At 56.2% G+C, this 25,806-nt stretch overlaps 1 protein-coding gene across 2 annotated transcripts; it reads left to right on the top strand.

The window, feature by feature from the left end:
- Positions 1 to 552: 552 nt before the first annotated feature.
- On the top strand, positions 553 to 18,114 carry LOC146437274 (actin-binding protein WASF3-like). 2 transcript variants are annotated; one of them, XM_085060041.1, is made up of 9 exons: positions 553 to 684; positions 10,469 to 10,621; positions 11,973 to 12,107; positions 12,240 to 12,393; positions 12,642 to 12,759; positions 12,923 to 13,038; positions 13,499 to 13,759; positions 14,824 to 15,206; positions 15,948 to 18,114. In XM_085060041.1, the coding sequence occupies exons 2-9, from the start codon at positions 10,489 to 10,491 to the stop codon at positions 16,103 to 16,105; spliced, it is 1,458 nt and encodes a 485-aa protein (XP_084916167.1). In that variant the 5' UTR covers positions 553 to 684; positions 10,469 to 10,488; the 3' UTR covers positions 16,106 to 18,114. The 2 variants fall into 2 exon arrangements, with proteins under 2 accessions (XP_084916167.1, XP_084916166.1); XM_085060040.1 differs by having other exon boundaries at positions 12,923 to 13,098.
- The last annotated feature ends 7,692 nt before the right edge of the window (positions 18,115 to 25,806 follow it).

Genomic DNA, 25,806 nt, shown 5'->3' with positions numbered 1-25,806 from the left:
CCACATGAGCACCCCCAGCTCTCCCAGCCTGGCTCCAGAGCAGAGCTGCTCCAGCCCTTGGAGTATCTCCATGGCATGGCCAAGGAGAGGACCCCAAACCCTCAGGCACCAGCTGCTGGTGACAGTGACAAGCTGGGGAGGACGATGCTTTGCTTGGGGCTTCAGCGATGCCTTCAAAGCATCACCTTGGCATGGATCTTATCCATGGGGAGACACCCAGGAGCACCACAGGGAAGCACGGAAAAGATGGTGGCAATGGCACAGCTGGAGAACACGATTCCCTCTCACCGGAGCATCCCTCCTTGTCCCGATGGTGCCAGCGGCAGGATTTCCAGCGGGATGCTCCAAGCCGCAGCTCGTGGCGAGAGGCTGGCAAGCCGCGGGGGTTGGGGATTGATTAAGCCCCAGGGCGGAGTTGCTGGGGCGGCTCCGGGGTGCCGGGCCGCTCGGGGAGCCCCGGGCTGGCGGCGCGGAGCGGGGCGGAGCGGGGCGGGGGCGGCGCGGGGGCACATGCGCCGTGCGCGCACTGCGGAGCGGCGCGGGCAGCGCGGGCAGCGCCAGCGGAGCGGGGCGCGGGGCGCGGGCAGCGGCGGCGGCGGCCGCAGCCCCGCACGGCCCCGCACGGCCCCGCACGGCCCCGCCGCGCCGCGCCGAGACACACCCCGGCCCCCGAACCCGGCGGAGGTGAGCGCAGGGGATGCGGGGATGACGCGGCGCAGGGAAAGTGGGGGTCCCTGTCCCCCCGGGTGGGAGCGCGCATGGGGGGACATCCCTTCGCGGGGCATCGGGGGGCTTTTAGCCTTTTTATGGGGGTCCCCCATATCTTTGCATCCTTTTGAGGGGGGCATCGTGGCGTAGAGGGGATCCCCCACCCCCTGCATCCTTGCCTGGGGGTCGGGTGGTCCTATCCCGCTTTACATCCTTTCTGGGGGGGGATGGATCCTCCATCTCTTTACATCCTTGCGGCAGAGGGGGTCCTCCATCCCTTTTCATCCTTGCGGGGGGATCCTCCGTGCCTTTGCATCCTTGCACGGGGAGTTCCTCCATCCCTTCGCATCCTTGCGGGGGGAGGAGGGCCGCTCTGCATCCCCGTATTGCTGCATCCCCCCCAGCTTTGCATCCGTGCATGGGGGCGGGGGGCTGTCCTCCATCCCTTCCCATCCTCGCTTTGGGAAGGGGCTCTCCAAGCTCCTTGCGTAGGGGGGTCCCTCCACTTTGCAGCTCTTCCCGGGGGGGTGGGAATCCTCTAGGTTTTGCACCTTTGCCCGGAGGGGAGGGGGTCAGGCTGCTCTGCACGTTTCCATGGCGGGGGGAGGATCCCCGGAGCACTTGGTACATTCGCACCGCGGTGCTCCGAGCCTCGCTGCACCCTTGCGCTGGGGAGGGGGTGTGCGTGCTGTCACTTTGCATTCCTGCGTGGAGAGGGAGGGGGACCTGGCTGCTCTGCACCCTTGCACGGGGGCGGGGTGGGGGCGGGGGACTTCACTTGCCATCCTTGCATCCTGGGGAGGGAGGATCCTCCGGCTTTACATCACTGTGGGGGATAAGCTGGGCCCACGGCTACCTGTGCACCCACAGCCAGCGCAGGGCAGGGCTCGTCACCCCCGGGCTGGGGGCTGGGGGGCTCGGGGGGGCTCTGCAGCCCGGTGTGAGGCTGGGGGTGCAGAGGGGACAGCGCTGAGCAGGGCACAACCTGCTGTCACCTGTCACGCATGGCCCTCCGCCCTCCCCCCCCAGCCTGGTGCCCTCCCTGGGATTTGGATTCGAACCCCCGCTGGGCTCAGAGCCCCTTGGTGCCCCCCAGCCCTGACACCCCCCGGGGCAGAGCTGCAGGGAGGCCCAGAGCCCCCCAGAGCTGCCGAGCCTGGGCCTCCACGCTCAGTGATTCAGCTACTTGCAGGGAGCTTTAATTTTATCGCTTCCAACTCGAGTTCTTGCTGCCTCGTGGCGCTGTCAGCGCGATGAAATACCGCCGGATTGAGGTGCTTTTTAGCGGAGTTTGTGGCTGCTCTGCCTGCGCGGCTCACGGGAGAGGTGGCCGGACACGCTGCCGGACACGAGCCGCAGGAGGGGAGCAGCACCGGGATGTGCGGGCAGCTCGGCAATGGCAGGATTAATAATTCATCTGCCAAACTTCAGCGTGCCAAGGCACACCCCTCACGCTGCAGCTCATTGCCTGGCTTTTAGAGAGATTGCTGGTATCATTCTTTTTTTTAAAAAAATGTTATCTTGGTGGCATTTGAGTGTCTCAGTAGCTCCAGGGGTGACAAGTTGCAGAGCTGGGTGAGAAGGGCAGGGTGATGGCAGCATCAGTCCAGCACAGGCTGCTGTGGCAGGCAGAGGGTTAATGTGCACCGGGCTGTGCTGTCGCAAACGCAGAGCAGGAGAAGCTCTTACACAGAACGCTGTGATGCAACTCAGACCCCAAATGTCCGCTGCTTCTCCCGGGAGCTGAAGCCCACGGAGAAAACTCGAGATGAAGCATATTTTGCTTTGAGCTGTCATCTCCCTTGGCCCAGTTCTGAACCAAAGATGCTCATCCTCCATTTTATGGCGGATGACAAATCAGCCGCCGATGCCAAGATCTTGACAAGTTACGAACAACAGCCCTCGAGCCAGAAGTGTTAAGAAATAAAAAAAGAAAAGCAAGAAGGCATTTTTTTCTTTTCTTTTTTTTTTTTTTTTTTTCCAGAGCTGCTCATCCAAAAAGGCTCCCTCTGAGCTGCACCCCGCGGGCAAGTGCCGCGGCATTTCGCACCTCTCCGAGCAGAGAGGCTGCAGCCAGCTCCGGGCTGGCATCTGCCCCCACTTCCCCAAATCCACCTGGATTTTTGTAGGGTTCCCCCAGCTCTGGTGGGAAAACCCCCACGGACACGCTGGGGAGCAGCAGGCACAGCAGAGCCCCGCAGGGAGCAGCGCTGGAGCTGGCGGGGAGCTCTGCTCCGTAGCTGGAGATGCCAGTCCTGCGGCTGTTCCCAAAGGCAGCAGCACCGGCTTTCCAGAAAACCCCTCGCTGCCGGCCGAGGGTTTCCCGGGTTTATCAAAGCGCCTTCTATGCTGGGGAGAAAAAGGCTGGCTTGTTCAGCGGCGCCCTGCCCACAGCAGCCGGCAGCGAGCGAGGGAGATCCTTCTGGTAATGAGCTGGGCACAAAAGGGGAAAAAAAGCCGTCATTGAAGATTTTCCTTTGGTGATAGAGTCGTTAAAAACAACACATGATTCCTGGGCCGGCAGGGATCTTTTGCAGCCAAAACAGAGCTGGGATCTGTGCTGTTCCCACAGCCCCAGCCCCTGACTCCTCCTCTGAAGATCAAGGCAGAGCCGCTGCTCCAGGGCAGTCCTCGCGCAGGAACCAGGCTTGGAGCAGCCAAAGGATGATGGAGGAGGGTCATGCAGAGTTTCATCCACCACTTTCCACCTCCTTTTCCCCTTCAGCATGAGGGTATTGGGATGGATATCTTTTTTCACGTGGATTTAGTATGTGTCTGTAGCAGAGACAGAGCTGAAAGGTGAATGGGAAGGACTGGTGAAGTGGCCCTCAGCTCCATGACCAGTGCTGGAGGACACTGAGGGTTCCCCATTTCTGAGAAATCAAACAAGAGAACCCAAACTCCATGTTAACAAAACTCCAAGGAAAGCTACTGCCTGAAAATTCCCTTGCCAGAGATGGGGTTGTTCAGACTGGAGAAGAGAAGGCTCTGGGGAGACCTTAGAGCCTCTTCCAGTGCATAAAGAGGGTTATAAAAGGGATGGAAAGAATTTTACAGGGGGAAATAGTGATAGGTCAATGGGGAATGGTTTTAAACCAAAAGAGGAGAGATTTAGATTAAAAGTTACAAAGAAATTCTTGGCTATGAGGGTGGGCAGGCCCTGGCACAGCTGCCCAGAGAAGCTGTGGCTGCTCCTGAATCCCTGGAAGTGTCCAAGGCCAGGTTGGACAGGGCTTGGAGCAGCCTGGGATGGTGGAAGGTGTCCCTGCCATGGCAGGGGGTGGAACAAGATCGTCTTAAAGGTCCCTTCCAACCCAAACCCTCCTGTGACTCTGATTTACAGCATTTGCTCCCACCTACCTGTAAATAGACATCATTTAGGTAAAACCCATCCAGGAGTCTGTTTGTTTTAAGCCAGGCTCTCAGCAGGACGAGGGCTCTGCACTCACCCCAGGGTAACGAGGCAAGCTGCATTTATGGCATCCTCCGGAGCAGGGCTGGTGCTGCAGAGCCCAACCCTCGGAGGTGATGGGGATTTAGAGACAGTTCAGTGGAGTGCTGTTCCTACAGCTGAAACATTCTACAGTAGAAATGGGGGGAAAAAAACCCCAACCAAACCACCAACTGTGGCATTTACTAATAAAGCTCTTGAGGAATATTTTTAGCCGTGCTTTAACGTTGTGCTGCACTTCGCTGTGCAGTGCTCGCTCGCTGAAGCCTCCTGGCAGCTGCCGCGGTGGAGCTGCGCTTGGCGGAGCTCGCAGAGGAGCCGCAGATGGGCCGGGGGAGCGGCGGGGGCAGCGCCTTGCGGGGGGGACACAGGGCAGTGCCCCAGCCCAGCCCGGCCGGGGAGCCATGCAGCTGTGCCCCGGGGCCAGCCGGACACTGCTCTCTCCCCGCCTTGGCAGCAGGGCCTGACCCTTTCCCTGCTCCACCCAAAGCTGCTCCTGGCCGGCGGCAAAAACCCCTCTGTGCCCCCGGGATCCGCGCTGAGACCTCTCCTCTCGTTCCACGCGTGTGCAGTGAGCCCACAGCCCTGGCTTCCAGCCTCCCCGAGCTGATAGCCTGGGGTGGCCACAAACACGGCACCCCACATCCTGGGGCTTTTCAGTCCGCCAGGCATTTTGCCACCTGACGCTTTGCTGACCCTCCAGCGGGTCTGGGATGTCCCCATGGCCCCAGACCATTCATAGAGCCACACTCCCTGGGGATGCAGGGGTGTCAGTGAGCAGGCAGGCAGTGGCTCTGCTTCTCCCATGCCCATCAGCCTCCAGTGCCACCCTGGGAACTGATTCCCACCCAAGACCTGCCCTCTGCTCAGTTTCAAGCAACCCTTGAGATGCAGTTTCAATATATTTAATGAAACTTTGAACAGCAGCTCTGGAGCAATGCTCACCTGCACAGAGAGCAGGACATTTGCCATGCTGCTGCTGTTCTCAGGCATTTGGGCTGGCAAGGAGTGAAGAAGTGGTGGCAGATGCATTTGGTAAAGTAGAGCAACGAGTCCTTGTGGTGCAGCTTGTGCTCCATTTCGTGGGAAGGCAATCAGCAGATCTGGCCCAGCTCTCCCAGGCAGGTTTTTCCCTGCACCACAAACAGCCACCTGCAAGGTTTTTCCTGGCTGATTTTTTTATTGAGACAACAAAGCTTCAGCCCCTGTAGGCTACAGGCTCTGCTGTCCCCTTGGCCCACACTGGAAGGAAAATAGGAGTTTAGGGTCACTTGAGCCAGAGGTTGCCCTACAACCATGAGGTGGCTGCTGGTGGCCTCTCTGTCCTCTGCAGGTTTGTCCTGTTGCTGTTTTGAACCATCCCACGCTGGTTGCCAGCATGCTGTGGCAGAGCTCCACAAATCAGCACCTCGAGAACCTGCTGCTTTCACACCTACCACCTATTTCTGTCTGTTCAGAAGCATCACACACCCCCAGATCCTTCCCAGCCCTCTGCTGTACCAGATCCACCCTGCCAAACTCCATAGGAAGAGCTCTTTTAGGCACCTACAAGCGCAGCTGAGTGTCATCTCTGCCTCTTGTCCTTTCCCTGACTTCAGAGTCAGGGGGTTTGTTGCTCCTTTCAGTATTTCAGGACTGCCCTGTGCCTCCCTCCTGCCCTCAGCCTTCAGCACCTCTCCATTCCAAAGGTCCTGCAGCAAAACAGGGTCCTGAGCAGCCATCATGAGATCTGGCACTTCTTGCTTGTTTTAATATTCGTTTATAAACTTCTTTGTTCAAGGTTAATAGATTTTTCCATGTATCACTTGGTTTTTGCTCTGCTCTGGCCCCTGGCATCTGACTAAAGATTTGCTCCCTTGCAAAAGCCTCCAGTTCCTGGCAGCATCTGCTCCTCAGGGCTCAGAAGGACCCTGGGAAGCCCAGATTGGGAAAGAGCTTTGATTGCAAGGGCTGAGCAAACAGAATGCACCAAATCTTGGTCTGGAGCTGAGCTTAGTGCTGGGCTGACCCAAACTCCCAGTCTTGAGGAGTTTGGTTCACCCCACACTGACCCACGTTCTCCCCAAATCCAAGCTCAGGGTTTTCCTTGGCTGCCTGACACACAGTGAAGGAGGTTTCCCTCATTCCTGCTGCTCCTTGCCTCATCCAATTCCATCACAGATATTGGAGGCACCTTGATTTGCAGCTGCTGATGTGCAGCAGGGACATCCTTCCCCCCAGTGCTGCTCATCTCTGCCATGGCTCCTCTCTCAGTCCAGGTTTCTCCTGCAGGGAACACTCAGCCATAGAAAACAAACCCCAAAATTGTTTTCTGCTCCACCATGGCCCAGGACACTTGTCCCTCCTCTCTCCTGCCACATAAAACAACCCAGAGCTGCAGGTATCAGGCAGTGACCAACCCAAACCTCTGCCAGGGGGTTAACCAGCACCTGAGAAACCTGTGCTCACCAGCCTGTCCCTCCTTGAAGGGCCACCCAGAGCACACCTAGTCCTTCAGGCCATTTTGGACCTGGCTGCAGGGTTGTGAATCACAGCCCAGGGGGAGAGAGTGGGTTCAGGGGCAGAGAGGGGATGAGGGCACAGTTCTGTACATCAAAAGCTGTTGCAAAGACCATAAAGAGCAATGGCTGGACAGGAAATTCCTTTTTTGGACCCTGTTACAAAATGAGAGCTGCTTTTCTGCCTGGATAGACCCCAAGAACTGAGCTGCCAGATGTTGGTGGCTGCTGAGGTGAAGGATAACATCTGGAAGGAGGCAGCTGGAGGGGTCACCTGTGGGCCAATGCTGCAAATCACACGCCCAGTCTGGTCTGCAGGCACTGGGGCAGTCCTTATTCCCCAGAACTCCCTGGGCTGGCAGAGCAGGGGCTGCTCCTCAGCAGCACCAGCAGCTCTGGGTTTGGGATGCTGCTGGCAGTTGGTTCCTTGGGAGAAATCAGCTGCTGAGGGCACAATAAACACCTCATTTCAGTGTCATCCTTTGCCCTGCCTGCTCCCCTCGGCTGATCTGTGCTTGGGCACAGTGAGCTGCATGTGGTTCCCTTCCAAGCTCTGTCACTGGGTTTGGGAAGCAGGTGGGAATTTGACGAGTCTCTCCCCTATCCTGTGGCATTTCCCAGCACAAGAGTTAGAGCTATTGACTCTTTCCAGTCGTGGGGAGAAGCTGAGTGATGGGAGAACCCCCACAGTGCCCCTGAACCACGGCAGCAGCTCATGGGGAGCCCCTGGCTGGTCCCATTCCTCCTCCCTTCCAGCTCTGGGAAAGTCCTGCAGAGTTTGTGGCTCTTTTTTCCTCCTCTGCCATCCTGACACCACCTCCTGCTGAGGGCTCCTTGCTTCCACTCAGGGGACACCAAAATCCCACGGGTTTTAGTCCATGTAAGTGATCCTAGAGGCTGGCCACCCCTGCACCTAGCAGATTCCTGCCTTTGGAAGCCTTTTCCTGAGGGTTTGAGGACCTGCCACCCCAAATCACCCCCTTAAATTCTTGGAAATTACCTGAAATATCAGCATTCCTCTGCTTAGGCTCTGGGCAGGTCACCAGGGCTCAGGATTTGTGTGCAGACTCTTGGTGGGTGTGAGCAAGATGTGCCAGTGAGGATAGAAATGAGGTTGGCATGTCTGGATCCACCTGCAGCCCATCCCCACCCAGAGAACTGTGGTCCCACGAGTCAGGAGAGGCCTGGAGGTGACAGGTTTGAGGTGAGAAGTTGGGATTTCAGGGGAGAAGTTAGAGGTTTGGTGCTGTTGGTGCAGCAGGTTGAGAGAACACTTGTCAGGGGAGGGCTTGGCAGGGGTTTCTGATCCCTGTGTTCCATTAACTGGGGGCTTGGAAAGCAGCTTCTCCCACTGCTGTGGTTCTGTCAAAGTTGCCTTTCCAGGCTGTCTTTGCATAAAGAAGTGCCCAGCTCCTCCTTGGTTCCTTCTGCTGCAAGCTCTGAGTCTTGTTGGGCCTTTTTGGGGTGAGATTAAAGGGATTTTCCTCCTCCAGGGATGCTCCCCCATGGCACAGTCTCAAATGCTGCCATCACACCCCTCACCCACTTTCTGCCTCTCTTCAAATCTGTCGCTGCTGGGAGATTTCAAACCACAAATCCCTTTTTTCCTTCATTCTGCTCCAGGATCCCCGTGGGGGCTGCAGGCTCAGGTGGCCCCAATTCCCCCTGGCTCTGCTGTGCAGGGACAAAAAGCCCCGGGTGCAGTGGCTGTGTCCAGTGGCCGTGTCCCATGGCTGTGTCCCAAAGGATGCTGAGAATGGCTCTTTGTTCCCTGCTGCTAATTGCTGGGCCCAGGCAGCTCGTTAAGGGCTCTGCCCTGTGCCCTGCGGTCCCTGCAGCCCTGCGACGTGCCGGGGCTCAGCCTCCCAGCAGGTTTTGGGGTGACACATCCAACCGGCTTGGGGTGAAGCTGCCGCTGTTGCTCAGCTCTTTGCACAGCCTGGGGGGCTCGGGGGTGCCCAGAAAGGGGTTAGACACGGCCAGAGCAGACATCCAGAGCCTCCCCTGCGAGTGCTGCCAGAGAGGAGCAAACAGCTGGCAGAAATCTTGGTTTTGGGGAGTCAGGGACCACAGCACATCCAGAAGCAGCGACTTTGGGAAGCACTGGAGGAGTCAGAGGGTGCTCTGAGCCCGAAGCATCGCACGACCCTGCGGAGGGTTCAGGGGTTCAGGGCACCCCGAGTGCCCCGGGGCACAGCCCAGCCCTCGGGAAAAGCTTTGGACTCGCTGTGGAGGGAGCTGAAATTTGCATTTGAAAACAGCGGAGGAGCTGCTGGTGCTGGGAGCACTGGCCGGGTGCTGTCAATGGGAAACTGTTCCGCCCAACGCTCCCGGGGCCAAAAAATGTGCACTCTGCAGATTGCTGGCTCCGCTCACGGGCAGGATCGCTGGCTCCCGTGTCGGCGCCCGGCGGCTCTGCTCCCGGCGATCAACGGAAGCTGCTTGTCCTTCGCTGCCAAAGTTTTGTCAGACACGGGGTGGTGGGGAGTGTTGGGGATGTGGAACAGGGGAGATTCTGCCCTCTGGCAATGCTGGTGGTGCTCTCTGCTCCTTATCAGCCCAGCCATCAGTTTGCCTTTCCATTGGGAGCTGAGCTGAGCCCGGGTGCACTCGTGGCACCAAAAACCCCCGTTGTGTGAGCCTGTGGGGTCACTGCCTGTCCCTGTCCCTGTCCCTGTCCCTGTCCCTGTCCCTGTCCCTGTCCCAGGGTCCATTCCCGTGTCCCAGTCCCAGGCTGCAGCACCCCAGCAGACACCACTGTGGATAATAAATGCTCCTTGTTGGCCTCTTTTCCTAGCCTGCTTCCCACCATTCACCCTTTACATCAGCTGGGGCAACCTGTCTCCAGCACCCCACACCCCATCCTTCATCCTTCATCCTCCATCCTCCATCCTTCATCCTTCATCCTCCATCCTCCATCCTTCATCCTTCATCCTCCATCCTCCATCCTCCATCCTCCATCCTCCATCCTCCATCCTCCATCCTCCATCCTTCATCCTCCATCCTCCATCCTCCATCCTCCATCCTTCATCCTCCATCCTCCATCCTCCATCCTTCATCCTCCATCCTCCATCCTTCATCCTTCATCCTCCATCCTCCATCCTTCATCCTCTATCCTCCATCCTTCATCCTTCCCTGCAGCTCCCATGGGTGCCCTCGCTGGAGATGAGGCCTTTGGATGTGGGGATGTGCCTACATCTCCTTAAACCCTGCAGAAAATGAGCCATCCCCAGTTCAGGGGGTGACAGTGGAACAGGAGACACCCAGAAATGCTGGGGGGACAGCCAGGGATGCTGTGGGGGCACCAGAGATGCTGTGGGGGCACACAGAGGAGCTATGGGGGCACCCAGGGCTGCTGGGGGGGCCATGCAGGGAGCTGGGATGAGCTGGCCACAGCAGCTCGTCTCAGTGTAGTGTGTGCACAAATAAAACCCTGGAGAGGCTGCAGTGAGCTGGAAATAATGGCATTACAAGCGCTTCCTCGCTTCTGTTTGGGCTGGCTGAGGCTTTTCGGGGCCGGCTGAAGGGCTGCAGCACGGGGGCTTTGCTCCTGCTTTGAGCACAGCTCTGGGAAGCTAGCGGGGAAGGACACAGTGCTCAGCAGCAGAGCAAACAGGTAGGGCCACGGTCCTCACCTCCACCCTGGCACCCCAAGGTTTGCACCCACAGGGCTTGGAAAAGCCCTGCTGCCACCTGCCATGTCCCAGCGTGGGCAGGATGAATCTCCTGGGTGGAAAGGAGCGTGGGGGGAAACAGGCAAATGGTAAAAGCTGTGTGTTTTCTTGATTTCCTCTCTTCCTCCTTCTCCCAGGAGAGGCGTGAGCGCTCACCATGCCGCTGGTGAAGAGGAACATCGAGCCCCGGCACCTCTGCCGGGGGGCTCTGCCCGATGGGGTGACCAGTGAGCTGGAGTGTGTCACCAACAGCACCCTGGCTGCCATCATCAAGCAGCTGGGCAGCCTCAGTAAGTCACAGCACAGCAACCCTGGCATGGGATGGCACCGGGGTGGCACTGGGGTGGCACTGGAGTGGCACTGGGGTGGCACTGGGATGCCATAGTCACTTCCACTAGTTCACAGAGAAATGGGCTGTGTGAGAGCTATGTGGGCTGCAGCCACTCCTAATTCAGTGGGAATTATCCAGCGAAACTCAAATTTGGGACTTGGTGACATTTGAAGACCCATTTTCCTCTCACAGCTGGTCTGTGCAGTGAGGGGACAGAAAGCCTTCAGGAGCCCCTTGCTTCTCCACTTGGCCAGAAATAGGAAGGTCAGATGAAGATTTAAAATACTCCAAGCTATTATTTTTAGTGTTGGAGCTTTTTGAGGAAGAGAGGACTCTATCAAAGGTCTAAATCCTGAGCTGTCTTCCTGCCCTGGGACTGATCTCAGCAGAAAAGGGGCAGATGGGAGCACTGCACACATCAGTGTGAAGGTTTAACAGGGGCAACATATTTCATGCTGAATATCCACTTAAAATAGAGAGAGAAGCTATTCACAGCTCCCCCCCCACTTCAAAACTAGATTCTTCTCTAAAATACTCCCAGAAAAATAAACCCAGTGTTTAGGGAGCTGCTGGCAGTGCAGTGGCTCACAGGAGCAGCACCCACCTGTGCTCAGGCTGTGGCTTCCCAGTCCAGGGAAAAGAGAATCAAATATGATTGAGCTGGTGAATTGTCTGGGAAGGTTTTAGAAGTGACTTGATTTCAGGATCTGTTTGATAGGTGGGATTGGAGTAAACCCTGAGGATCTGGGGTGCTGGGATGTGGTAGGGGTTGTGGTATGAGATGGGATGGGATGGGATGGGATGGGATGGGATGGGTGCTGTAACCTATGAGTGTCAGCAGTGCTCTGCCAGACACTATTCCTGTGACAGGAATAACCCTAATGAAGAGCTGCTGTAGGGATGCACTGAGTGGTGCAAGAAAATAACAGATAAAGTAACACAAATTGCAGATTCTCCCTGCTCTAGCACTCTCTCCACTGCCCTGCTCTTGGTTTTCCCCCTGGGCTAAATTTCCCAGGTCCTGTTGTATGGTGGTCATTCTTTTGGCACATCTGTCCTGGTGGATCCACAGGCTTTTTGGGGCACCATGAATGTTCTGTGCCCCCATGGGTACTGCTCTCACTGCACAGGGTGCTCCTTTGTGCTCCCCTCCCTCTCTGCAGAGCTTTGGGAGAGGATGAGACTCAGAGTCCCAAAAATCCAGGCTGGGGAGAGAACCCCATGGAGCCAGTGGGGAGGTGGGTGGTCCAGGGGCTGGGCTGGGCTGGGTGAGCCACCTGCTGCGGTGACAGGGCGTTGTCCCCTGCCAGGCAGGCACGCTGAGGACATCTTCGGAGAGCTGTTCAATGAAGCCAACAGCTTCTACATGCGGATGAACTCGCTGCAGGAGAGGGTGGACCTGCTGGTCATCAAGGTGACGCAGCTGGACTCCACCGTGGAGGAAGGTGAGGGACTGGGGCTGTTTTGGGGTGATGTCCAGGAGACTGGACCACCATGCCTTGCTTGGCGGGCTGAGGCCACCCTGCATCCCTTGGCCTGAGGCCACCCTGCATCCCTTGTCCTTCCTGTGCCCCCAGTCTCGCTGCAGGACATCAACATGAGGAAAGCCTTCAAGAGCTCCACGGTGCAGAACCAGCAGGTTGTGTCCCGCAACTCCATCCCCAACCCGGTGATGGAGATGTACCAGCGCTGCGACAAACCGCCGCCGCTCAACATCCTCACACCCTACAGGTATGGGGCACAGAGCTTCCTGGGGGCACCAAAGGGGTCCCTGGGGGTCTTTTCTAAGAGAGGCGTTAGGCATGGATGCAATTTGCAGCTGGATTTCTCCACGCTCTGCAGGGAGTGACCACTGTGCTGGATGTGTTCATGGTGGGGCAACAGCTCATGGTCATGGTTGTACCAAAGCCCTTGGGCAGGGGAACAGAGGGTCTTCTCCTGTGGCTGGTAACCCTCTCTCCTCCTTTCCCAACCCCCAGGGATGACAAGAAGGATGGCCTCAAATTCTACACTGACCCCTCGTACTTCTTCAACTTATGGAAGGAGAAGATGCTGCAGGCGACAGAAGACAAGAGGAAGGAGAAGCGCAGGCAGAAGGTGGGTGGGGGCAGGTGGGGGACACAGGGGGCTGGGGGTGCTCAGGGTCTGGGGACAGTCACCTCCTGGTGCATCCTGCACTGGGTGCATCCCGCAGGGTTGGGTGATGCTCCCCGGGTACCACACGGGCTGGAGGTGGAGCCATGGCTTTGTGTGCCCCCAGGAGCAGCGGCTGGTGGAGGACTCCACCCGGGAGGTGAAGAAAGTGAGGAAAGCCCGCAACCGGCGCCTGGAGTGGAACATGATGGCGTATGATAAAGAGTTCCGGCCCGATAACAGGTTCTCACCATCCCCCTATCACATGGCGTCATCGGAAGGATCACTGTCCCCAGATAATAGGCAGGTTCCTCCTCCTACACCTTCAGCTCACGGCTCTCCTTTGCTTTGCTCTTCCTGTCCGTCGTTGCGGGGGACGTGTTGCCCACAGCAGGGTCGGGCTGCTAAGCTGTAAGCCTGTGGTAGCTTCATGGGTAGCTGGTGTCCCCAGGGTGTCATCCTGGACCTCAGCAGCAGCCTTGGTGTTGGGATAAAACCAGAGCACTTTCCGTTTCGCAGCTAAGGGAAGAGAGTGGTTCAGCTCTGTCGTGTCCTCCTCCCCTCTGCTATCACTCTGCTGTCTGTACATCGGTATTTTTGTGACCTTCTTCTGTTTTGTTGTCTCAGCCTCCAAATTCTCCCAACCCCACATCCCCTGAGCTCCCTCCCAAGGGTACAACAACCAGCTTTTCCTGTGCTGCAGATCCTACGCGTCGGACGCTGCTGACCACTCGTACCCGGCCAGCCCCAACCACCCCGCGCAGCTGCTGGCCCCGGCGTCCCACCTGGCCCCGGCGGAGCACAAGGAGGGGGTGCTGGCGGCCACCAACCCCCCGGAGCACGTGTTCCGGCCAGCCGCGGGCAGCCGGCAGAACAGCCTGACCCGCCTGCAGCAGCCTCACGTGCCGCCGCCCCCCGAGGCTGTCCTCAACGGGCCCAGACCCCACCTAGTCAAGGATTACGGGTAGGGCTTCAGCCTGCTCGCCGCTGGAGGGGTGTCCGAGGGAAGGGAGGGCTGGGGGGGTCTGAACCTCCATTTCTGGGCTGATGTGGTGGGCAGAACCCTCTTCTGCAGCTGTCGTGGTCCAAAACTGCTGGTGAGACCCAGTCAGGTGTGCTTTTGGGGTGATGTCATCCCAGAGAAGGGGACACAATGGATGGAGGGTTTTCCCCTGGGGCGTTGCTTGCCTTCCACCACCGCATGCCACATAGCTCCTCTCTGACCCTGGGTCAGAGCTTAGGTGGGGCTTCAGAGCAAACCAAACCAGAGCAAAGCCAGTTGGGTGCTGGGAGGGGAGATGGCTGTGGGGATGGCTGATGGGTGCTGGGATAGGTGGTGATGCTGAGATGGGTGATGGGTGCCACCCTTCAGTCAGCAGTGCCCTGGCAGCCAGGAGAGCCAGCTGTGTCCTGGGGGGAACACCTTCCACCAGACCAGGCCAGCATTGCCAGCTGGGCAAGGGAGAGGATTGTCCTGCCCTGCTCTGCACTGGAACAGCCTTACCTTGAATACTGGGGGCAGTTTTGGGCACCAAAATATAAAAAGGGCATTAAGGAATTCGAGTTTCCAAAAGAGGGCAATGAGGATGGTGAAGGGCCTTGAGGGAAAGCCGTGTGAGGAGGAGCTGGGGACATTTGGTTTGTTCAGACTGGAGAAGATGAGGACAGGCCTCATTGCTGTCTACAACTTTCTCAGGAGAGGAAGGGCAGACACTGATCTCTGATCTCTGTGAGCAGTCACAGGACCCGATGGAAAGGACTGAAGTGGTGTCAGGGCAGGCTCAGGTTGGATATTTGGGAAAGGCTCTTCTCCCAGAGGGTGCTGGGCACTGAACAGGGAATGGGCACAGCCTGAGGCTGCCAGAGCTCCAGAGCGTTTGGACAATGCTGCAGGGATGCCCAGGGTGGGATTGCTGGGTGTCTGGGCAGGCCCAGGAGCTGGACCGCTGATCCTCGCGGGTCATTCCAACTCAGCCCATGCCGCGGCTCAGCGGTTCGGGTGGCACTGACCCTCTGTCCCTGTCGCAGCCCGCAGCCGGTGCCCATGGCCGAGTACTTCGTGCCGCCAGCCCCGCCGCCGCCGCCGCCCGTCATCCCCTCGGCGCAGACAGCCTTCGACAGCCCCATCTCGGCTCCCCCCGCGCTGGCCCCCGGCTCCGCCGCGCCCCCGTCCTACGCCCCCTCGCCGCCCCCCGCGCCCCCCGGGCCCTACTCGGCCTCCCCGCCGCAGACCGGCCCCATGGGACCCCCGGTGGCTCCCCCGCCGCCGCCGCCCGGGCCCCCGGCCGTGTCCGCCTCGCCGGCGCACTCCGCCTCGCCGCCCGCCCCGGCCGTGGAGCCGCGCAAGCCGCAGATCCCGCTGATGCCCATGAGCGACGCCCGGAGCGACCTGCTGGCAGCCATCCGCAGGGGTGAGTCCTCCCCGCTGCCACCGCCGCGACACAACAGCTGGGTGGCATTGGCCCCTGAGTGCAGGATGAGCCCCTGGTGGCCAGGTGATGGGGGAGGATGGTGGGACCGGGGGAGGGGAATAAATGCGGTGTAGGGGTGGGGGACCCATCTTTGGAGGTGGAATGAAGCCCCACAGACAGCTGGCAGACCTCAGGCACGTGGCTTCCATCCAGGCTGCAGTGGACGATGTGCTCCAAGGTCTCTCACATTTCCCCTTCCTGCACATCTTCAGGTCAAATGGTAAATTTAACCTTCCATGAGGTTCAATATCTTCTGGCTGAGTGGAAGCAGAGGAGGAGCTTTTTTCTATGATACAGCTTTGTAATCACACACATTTATAGAATCCTCAAATGGTTTGGGTTGGAAGAGACCTTAAAGCTCATCCCATCCCATCCCTGCCATGGGCAGGGACACCTTCCATTATCCCAGGCTGCTCCAAGCCCTGTCCAGCCTGGCTTTGGACACTGCCAGGGATACAGGGACAGCCACAGCTTCTCTGGGCACTTTCTCCCCACCCTCACAGGGAAGAATTTCTTCCTGACACCCAATCTAAATCGCTCATACAAGTTTATAATCACCTGCATCCTCCTGCCCAGGGCAGCAGCTAGCTCCTTTCAGCCAATATTTGTAATCAGAGAACGCTGCACACTGGGTGCACTCACGGGTGCCTTGCCCCTAAAGCCTTCCCCCTTTTCCTATAGGAATCCAACTCCGGAAAGTCCAGGAGCAGTGGGAACAAGAGGCCAAAAAAGAGCCCGTGGGCAATGACGTGGCGACCATCCTGTCGCGCCGCATCGCGGTGGAGTACAGCGAGTCTGACGACGACTCGGAGCTGGACGATAACGAGTGGTCGGACTGAGGGGCCCCGGGCTGGGCGGGGCTGGCTCGGAGCTCCCGGCTCCGTTCCAGGTGTGTATAGGCGCCTTCCCCACGTGGCTGCCAGCGGGCTCGGGTGGCCCCGCTCGGGCAGGAGCTTTGCTTTTACACTATGTCAAAAACCCTTCGGGCAGCAGCAGCAACAGCACTGGTAGGATGCACCTCGGAGGCAGTGAGACCAGAAATTAGCAGCACCTTCACAGTTAATGACTTCCAAAATTCTCTGAAGGCAGGTTAATAGGATTACTCCAGATTTACACCTGGAGCAAGAGCGGAGACTGGCCCTGAGCGTGCTCTGCGAGAGAAGGGAGCCCCAGAGGCAGCAGTGCTTTTCCAGCTAAGTGTTAATTGTCATAATGAGAAGCTCCTGGAGAAGAAGCCTTGTTTGCACAGCTGGTGCCACCATGGGAGCACAGGGGTGGCCGTGGGGGCTTGGGGACACTCTGCTGCCGGTGGTTTTGGAGTCAGGCAGCTCCAGAGGCTGCATGTGGGCAGGAGCCTCCTTCCTTACAGAGCCATGTACCATGAGCTGCAGTTCTGTAGGGATGTCATTCCCTGGAAATCATGGAATGGTTTGGGTTGGAAAGGATCTTTAAAGCCCATCTAGTCCAGCTAGAGCTGGGACACCTTCTGCTAGACCAAGGGGCATGAGAAGATCAAGGTGTTGGTGACCTGAGCCTGTATCCATCCTTAGAAATGGTTTTCTGGGAGAAAAGGGGGAATATGAAGGCTGGAGGGAGACACAGCCTTGTCTAGGCTTGTCTCTCCTTTTCCAGCAAGGGAGTAGAGGTGTTCAGGGAGCTTCCCCAAGCCCAGCTCTCCTTGGCCTTATAGCATGACACCATCTCAGTGTTATTTGAGAAAAAGTGAATCAGACAATCTGCTGCTTTCAGGTAAACTCTCAATTTGCACTTTGCAGCCCCACAAACTGTGCCTGTACGATTGGGATCAGCTCAGACCCAGGCACTGATTCCCCTGCCTGATCCTGCTCCGTCCCCTGTCCCACAGCTGGACACAGCTGGGTAGCCAGGCCCCTCTGACAGCACTGAAAATACCTGTTTTCCCATCAAAACAGAGTGATTCATGGATGACTTTTCACACAGCTGCGAAGGGAGGAGGCACAGGGAGGCAGAGCAAAGGGGTGGGGAATGCTGGAAATATCACAGGTGTGAAAACCTGCAGAGAGCAGGGAGAGCTTCCTCACCTGTGCAAAATGGGCCAGGAGCAGCCATGGATTTGCCAGTGTGGTGCCCACAGGCTCTCTCTTGTGTTCCCTTAAACCACGAGGCCCTGGATGGGGAAAGCTGGGCTCTGTGCCCAGTTCCCTGCTTTTCCCAGTAGCCATGCAGGTGGTGGCTACAACAGCAGGGTTTTGACTACGTAGAAGCAACCAGACCTGTAAAAGAGACAAGAGGACATGACTGAGACCCAAATGCTGATCCTTAAATTCACAGAATCCTGGAATGGTTTGGGATGAAAGGGTCCTTAAGGACTATCTCATTCCAACCCCCCTGCCATGGACAGGGACAGTTCCACTAGAGCAGGCTGCTGGTGTCCTGGGAAATGCTGGTGTTGAGCAATGTCCCAAACACCTGCTTGTTTGTCCCTGGTGACAAACTGTGGCCAGATGTGGTGAATGCTCTGCCCAGCTGCTGGGAAATGTCCCCAGGAGCTCTCCCTTCTCTTGACTGGCACAAAATGGTCTCTTTTCCCTTGGGAGTGACACCTTCCCCACCTCCTCACCTGGGCTGGGAGCTGTGGTGCTGAGTGGCCTTGAGCAGAGGGACAGAATGGATTTGGGATGTGGGAGAGGGCAAAGCAAGAAGCAGCAGAGCAACAGGATGCATGGAATACAAAACCCAAGGGGCAGGAGTGACCAGAGGAGGCAGGGAGACACTGCAGGTGGCCAGGAAACTCCTGGTGTTCACTGAGAGCTCTCAGTTCTGATGTTTACCTTATGAGATGCAGGGAAAAGGCTGAAAGAGGTTTTTTTCCAAAGGCTGGCCAAGACAGACAGCCCCTGCAATGCCCAGGACATGCTTTCCTTGGGAAAAGGATTTGGCCTGGAGTAGGTTCAGGAGGAAATGATGTGAAAATTTAGGGCAACATTTAAACTGATATTTCTGGTGGAGTGTTAACAACATAGATAAAATCACACCATTCTTTGTAAGAGAAAAGAAATTGGGCTTATTTAGATAATTTAGAAAGACCAATAACCCTCTGTGAGAGAGAGAAGATAGCAGGGGCTGGTGGAGCTGCTCTTACCTGTTAGAAGGGACAAAGGGCTGCAGAGTCACTGTGGGGAGCTAGCACAGCTGAGGAGTCCCTCTGGCCCCAGGAAAGGCTCAGGGACACACAGGAATGGCTCATCCCTTGGCTCTGGGACTGCCCCAGTTCTGCAGAGCTGAGCCAGTCCTGGTGGGAGCTGGAGAGCAGCCGAGTGCCCCTAAAAGATCAAGGCCCTTCTTTTCATGCACCAGTTGCTCTGTGGCACATGGGGCTGAGGAAACTGGGACAGGGCTGCACTGCTGTGTGGCAGGGCAGGGCTGTCCCTGGAGCCTGCCACTGCCCTGGCACCTCACAGCAGCTCTGCTGGGACTGGGACTGGCAGCTATCAGTTAGCTTGCTGCTGTCAGGTTGATGGCATTGCTTGGCAAAGTGTGTGACAATCACAGGAGGGCTGCAAGGACCCTAAAGGTCATTGAGGTCACTCAGGCCCTGCCTGCCCAGTGCACCAACCACATCTGCAGAGCAGATACACAGCTGGGAGCCCCAGGGGGCAGGGGAGGCTCACCCCATTTCCTCACACCTTTATGTTCTCACACATCCTCTCCCTGTGGGGTGTCCCAGCAATCCCAGCACATCCTCACCCTTCATGTTCTGCTGAAGGAAATCCCCCATAACACAAACCCATTTCCCATTCTCCACTGCAAAGCAAGCCAGCAGCACCATGACCTCCCAGCACTGCCAGCTGGTTGGAAACATCACCATCCTCCTCTTCCAGGGGTCTGAACTGCTCTGGAAACCCTTAAGGGGTCTTGGTAGCAGCAGTGGGATCCTCCATCCTCATCCCAGAGAGATGTCTGCATCTGGTGGGGAGATAACCTCTGTGGTCAGGGTGGGTGCAGACACCTATTCCTGGTCCAAAGCAGAAAGGTTTCAGACCAGAGATGGTCTGAGCCAGGCCATGGCTCTTCCCAGCTCTCCCAAGAGCCCCACGAGGAAGGCAAGCACCAGGAATCATTCCAGTTGAAGACCTCCAGTATCACCAAACTGGAGCATTAATGCCACATGGTGGCACTGAGAGCCCCAGTCCCATGGCAGCCATTCCATCCTCAGTGCCTTCACTGGAGGGACTCAGCCACGCTTGACCAGATTAATTTGAGGCAGATTCACCTGGTTTTTGCTCAGGTGACCTCTGCAATCCACCAGAAGTGACACCAATTCCTTGGCTGCTCGGGGCTGGTGCTGCTGGGATTGTGCCACACTAATTAACACTGTCTGTCTGCCCCACATGCTGCACACTCAATATTTTGTACATATGTGCCTATTTCTGTACATTCTCCCCAAAGTAGGCCAGGCCGTGTTACACAACCTGAAATGCTCAAATCCTCATGTGGGCTGATATAAAAGTGAATATTTAAATATTTTATCTAGCTTGGCAGACGTTAAAAAATACAATCCAGGTCACAGATGATTGAATTTCTCCTCTCTCAAGAGTACCAGAATTGGGCTGAGGAGATTCTCCTGTACATTAAGGTATCGTGTTCCCTGTTAAAATATAGCAGTGGCATTTCATTGCCAACGGATAATCACAGAGTGCCAAACATTTAATGAGCCCAACTGATCTCCTGAGAGTTCCTCTTCCCATTTTATCTGCTTCCCCCTACTTGCCAATTTATGGGCATAGATTAAAAATAATAAATATGACTGTCAGCGAGGGGCAAAATACCCTGTGTGCATACAAATGGATTGGGCTGGAATCAGTGGAACAGTAAATGAGCCATTTTGGTTCTGCTTGGAGATATTAATGGAAGGCTGTGGTCCTGGAGGTCCATCAGGGACCTCTTGGACATCCCAGATTGATCTAGAAAGGGATGTTATGGGGACCATTGTGCCTGTGGTTCTCCTGGGAAGCTGCACCAGGTGTGAAGGTTCTGCTCAGGTTTCTGAAGGTTAGTGGAAGTCTGGCATTGCTCACTCCTGGAATTGCACTCAGTGTCTCCCTGGTTTGGAGTGACCACTGGAGCTGGTGGCTCTTGGAGGGTCAGTGTCCTGAAGGAAGAATGGAGGGCAGTTTCTAATTTTCCACCCTGGGAAGACACTTAGAGAAGAGCAAGCATCCCATCCCATGAGAGCTCCTGCTTTTGCAGCTGCTTTCTCTTGGGAAGGTTTTACTGCAGGGACAAACAGAAGGCTGAACTTGGCTTCTTCAGAGAGCTCTTTCCACAGAAGAACCCTCAGATTTCCTCCCAGCAACTTTCCCATCTCTGTCTCCTTTTCCAGACACCCAGCAGCCTGAACAGAAGCTTTGCAGACTCCCCTGAGCCTGAATTAACACCTCAGCTTTAATGATAAATGGAAGTTTTGCATGGAGGGAGGCAGGTTGTAGCACTGGAGGTGGCATTTTGGAGGGTGCATTCCAGAGCTCCATGGCTGGCAGGAACACAGTTCCAATTCCTTGTGGATGGACCATGGAAGGCCATGGGCAGCACTCCCCAGGATGGGATGCTGGCCAGGGGAGCACAGGCTGTTCCTTTCGCCGAGATTCCTGTTTTTCCTGTAGTAGTAGTTATTTAGGGGTAAGGTTTTCTCAGCTGGAATGTCACTTTACAGATTAAAAAAAAATAAAAATAAATACAAGTAAGGGCAAAGAGTCTGTCCTGAGGAGTTTACAGTCTACAGCAAAGACCATGTAACCTGCACTGCACTTTAGAAGCCTCAAAAGCTCACTCACCCATGAATTTACCCTCCACTGGGCAGCAGCACCTCAGGGACTGCTGTCCCTTCCTTAGGTGACCCTGACCAGCACCACAGCCACGTCCCCTGCTGGTGACAGCAGCGGGGCTCTCCTGCCCCTCCACTCCCCACGCAGAAGTGCCTCAGCAAAGTCCAGGAGAGCCAAGCCACGCTGGGTTTGTCTCTGATGGGTCCCTGTGCCCTAGGGAATGGCCTTTCCCAGCCCCATGCAGCTGTGCTCTCTGGGGTGACCATGGATGAGATGGGAATCGTGCCTGGGAGCACTCGTGTGACAGCCTCTGGAAAATGTCCTCTTTCAGACACTTTTAACCCAAGCCCAGACTTTGAAGTAGTTCAACCTGTTTGAGAATCAAAGGTTTTGTTGTTTGTGAATCTGATCTTTTCTGGACAAACCCCAGGTTTTCTAGGCTCATTCTTTTGAGCTCCACCTTCTCTGGGTGAAAACTGGGGTGGTGTGAATGAAAAAACAATGCAAACCCCACAGTTAAGAACTCCAGTGTGGTGTTTGTCTCCAGGCCCACAGGCAGGGTGGCAGGAGGACAACGGGATGTTCCCAAGGAGGGACACTGTGCTGGTGGTGTCACCAGGCTGAGCCTGCAGCAAGGGATGGGCTCTTGCTGAGGGGAATCCCTGGATGGAAAATACTTGGCCACCCATCCCCTGAGGGCAGAGTTGATGTGACATTGCCCAGATTGATGTCTGAATTACTGACTGACAGCACCCTGAGGCTCTGGAGCACTGATGCTTCACCCTCCTGTGGGCATCTCCCAGTAGGGATCTTCCCACCCTCCAGAGGTGCCTCTAACCTTTCACTCTTCCCAGGAACAGGTTCAGACCTCTTGCTGGTTGTTGTGAGCCCAGGTGTGTGTGAAAGGAGCCTTTCCCTGCACACCTTCCCACGGTGGCACTGCCAGGAGACTGGGGTGGCCTGAGGGGACATTCAGTGGTGATTCCTGCACTTGGTTCTGTGTAAAGTTAAGGGTGCAGAGAGGAGAAAACAAAGCAGAAAGAAACCAGCCCAGCATTTTAGGTTGGTTAAGCTCCCATCAGCCTGCCCAGAGAAAACCTCAGTTGGGTAAAACACTGTGCAAAGCCACATAAATAATAAATCTGTTCTGCAGGTCAGTGTGGGATTGAGCTGGGGCAGGAAGGAGCTGAGTCACATCTCAGGGAAAGCTTTCTCAAGGTGAGGATGGAGAAACTCAGGACACAGAGGCTGTGCCATGGCAGGGCTTGGAGGAGCCAGAGGGGAGCTCATGACTTTGTGTGCAGCCAGGGGGTGGTGGAGGTGCCCACAGGGCATTTCTGGCATGTTCTAATTCTGCCTCATCCCCTCCCTGTGGGTCTGTCCTGGTGGGTTACAGCCCCAAAGTTGTCCTGGCAGCTGCTTTTGCTGCCCCTTGGTGTTGGTGTTGACCCTCCAAAATAGTACAGATAAAATGTGCTGCAGAATAAACACCTGAGAGGGAAGGATGTGAACAAACCACAGTCCAGCTGGTACTGCTGTGTTTCAGTAGTTAAAAGGCAGCAGCTCCAGCAGCTCCTCTGGACCATTCATGACCCACAGACTGTAGTGAGTAAACCACTAAGGTGGACATTTTAAAATTTACCCTTTGATTTGGGGTAGCTCAGATGAGAAATCTAAAAATAAATTTAAAAAAAAATCTAAACATAAACGAACAAACTAACAAACCCACCCAGGAAACTCCAAAGCAAACAAACAGCTCACATGTGATTTCCAGAAGGATAAACTGTTCCCTTTTCTCCCCTCAGAGCTCGAGGGAAGGTCAGACACAGCAGCACTTCCCAGTCAGCCAGCAGCACAGTGAGGCAGGTGGCACCAGAACCACTTCCAAATATCAGATCCCAGGAAATCAGCATTTAAGGAAAAGCAATAAGCACATCACCCCTCAGGGCAGCAAGGACAGGGGGCTCCTGCTACCATAGGAGGTGCTTTGTCCCCAGGGTCCCCTCCCCAGCTCCAGTGGGGATTGAGCTCAAATCCCATTGATTTTCACCTCTTCCCAGTGCTGGAGCAAGCCTGATGCCTCAGCTGGGAATGCTGAGGCCATGGAACATCACTTCTTGCCATGGAAAAACCACGGAAGGCTTGTGTTAGAAGGCAGAGGGCTCTGAGCTGAGTGACATTCCTGTGATGCCCACGGAGGAGCTGGGGAATTCCTGCTGGCAGCAGGAGCAGCTTTGGCACAGCCCTGCCAGCTCTCCAAAACCCATGGTCATGGGCATCAGCACCTCCCTCAGTGCCCCCCACCAAATTCAATTTTACATGGAGATGTTTCAGCTCTGTCTGGGGCTGCTCTTTGTGGTGGTCTTTGTGTCAGATCAGAGCAGATCAGGAAAAGACGGGAAGTCATAGAATCCCAGAATGGTTTGGGTTGGAAGGACCTTAAAGTTCATCCCATTCCATCCTCTCCCATCAGCAGGGACACCTTTGCTGAGGCCAGCTTGCCCTAAGTCACACCCAACCTGCTCAAATTCCCACCAATTAAAAAAACCCTTTTCTTCAAAATGCATTTTTAGGATATTTTTGGGCTGCTGGCTCCTCACCTTAATAGATTTCCTTCCTTTTGGGGCTGCTTGACTCGGATCTGGAGCAGGGGTTTGGGTGGTGCTGAGCTGTGCTGGCACCTTGCTCCCCTCTGCTGTGGGATGTGCCCTGTCCCACAGAGGGCTGGGATCCAGCATTCCCTCTGGGGACACAGTGGGGTGACAGCAGCTCCTGTGGACACAAGTGCCTTTCCTGGAGGTCCCTCTGGCACTGCCAGGGGGCTTCCTGGGCTGGGTGGTGTTGCTGTGCTGGGAACGGGCAGAGATCCCCTGGGCTGGAAACCTGGAGCTGCCCAGAGCCCAAGGGATCCTCTGGGATTCTTCTTTCCCCACGAGTGGCTCAGGGAGCTGTTTTCACTCCCCTCTCGGCCAGCCCGAGGAAATCTGCTCCAGCAGCCTGGCTGTGCATGGCAGTGCTGCACCCCTGCATGGGGACAGTCCCCAGGGGGCACGGCGGATGCAGGGAGGTGACAAACCCTGTCACCACCTTGCTGTGGGTTGCTGTTGTCATGGGGCAAGCATTCGGGAGAGCCTTCCTCCTCCTCCTCCTCCTCCTCCTCCTCCTCCTCCTCCTCCTCCTCCTGCTGTGCCAGCCCAGGGCTGCTGGACAATGCCAATGCCAGCTGCTGCAGCAGGACAGGAGCCATCCTGCTCCAGTTTTCCATCCCTTCTCCAGTGAGTAAAAGCACCTCTGGGTGAGGCCAGGGGTTGTTTTGGGGGGAATGAAGGCAGGTGAGGATCATCTCCTGTGCTGCATGGCACCTCAGAGCCACAAGCCCCCACAAGCCCACCACCCAAATCCTGAGCTCAGGGGACCTCCTGGAGCACTGGGGCACCAAGCCTCCCAAAACAGGGCGTCAGGGAGCAGCCAGCTCCAGCTGGATATTCTGTAATCAGTTTTCTCCCCTTTTGGCACCAAATGGTCACACACAGAGCCTGGAGCCAGGGCTTGGGCTGCTCTCGGTGGAGGTTGGCTCCAGCTCTGCAGGGGTGGCATGGAAGGGACAGAGCCACCCCAGAATCAGTAAAGACAGGGCCACTCCAGCATCAGTAGGGACAGAGCCACCACAGCATCAGAGGGGACAGAGCCACCCCAGCATTGGTGAGGACAGAGCCACTCCATTATCAGTAGAGACAGAGCCACCCCAGAATCTGTGGGGACAGAGCCACCCCAGAATCAGTGGGGCTGCTCTCATGCTCCTGCAAAAGGCTCATTTTTTAACCACAGCAGAAGAATTCCTGTATCTCCTTCGATTTGTCACCTGCTGGAAGGAGCCCATGGCAGACAGGCACCTTCCCAAGGGACAGCCCCCCATCCCAGCCTGTGCCTGATGCCATTATTTTGTTTCAAAGCTGAGATGAAGGAAGGAGATGCTCACTGTCTGGTGGGGTCTTTAACCATGTGCACTTAGTCAGTAGGTGAGTAGATGTTGCTGCCCGTACCGACCTCCCCTACCCAAGTTGCTACGTGTGAACAAGTGTATTTCTCCCCAGTGTTGTGGGTTCTGCCTGTGGTGACACGAGGACAGAAAGGTAGGGACGACGGCGGTGGCAGCACGAGTTCCTTCTGTACAGGGTAGAGAGGAAACCTGGAGCGAGCCGAGGCACCGCTTGTAACTACATTTGGTCAAGAAATGTCATCTTAACCCCAAACTGTTGACACTTTATGCATGTGCTAATTAAATCTAAAAAAAAAAAAAAAAAAAAAAAAAAAAAAAAAAAATTAATAAAGATTTTAAGAGGTTACAGTAGATCTGGGTTTGGCTCTTTGTCAGCTCGTCCTTTGCTGGGAGTTAATCAGCCCTGTGATGCTCCCTCCTCTGTTGGAGGCTGGGGCACAGAGGGAGCAGCAGAAAGCTGTGATCTCTCTGAAACCCTTCCTTTGGAGAATCAAACCCTCACAGATCAATTCATTCCCGAGGGTGTTTAATCCCTGACTGCCTGGGTGATCAGAGGGCAGAGGATGGGAAAGCTGATGGGAAAGCAGGAGCTGCTCCTTCCCAACCCCTCCTTGTCCCCAGCAGTTCTTGTGCTCATCCAGCTCCTCCTGATCCAAGGGGAAGCCCAGAGCCTGGGTGAGGGAAAGCAGAGAGCTGCTCTGGACTCTGAAATAAAAACACAGACACACACACTATG

Source organism: Lichenostomus cassidix, chromosome 4A, assembly GCF_008360975.1.
Source record: "Lichenostomus cassidix isolate B80296 chromosome 4A, HeHo_3.0, whole genome shotgun sequence".
Classification (NCBI taxonomy): domain Eukaryota; kingdom Metazoa; phylum Chordata; class Aves; order Passeriformes; family Meliphagidae; genus Lichenostomus; species Lichenostomus cassidix.
This window is presented reverse-complemented; position numbering and strand designations above follow the sequence as displayed.

Coding starts and splice junctions, on each gene's coding strand:
- LOC146437274 (XM_085060040.1), top strand. CDS start 10,489: ATGCCGCTGGTGAAGAGGAACATCGAGCCCCGGCACCTCTGCCGGGGG. Junction 12,394..12,641: donor AACATCCTCACACCCTACAG/GTATGGGGCACA, acceptor CCCAACCCCCAG/GGATGACAAGAAGGATGGCC. Junction 15,207..15,947: donor GCTGGCAGCCATCCGCAGGG/GTGAGTCCTCCC, acceptor CTTTTCCTATAG/GAATCCAACTCCGGAAAGTC.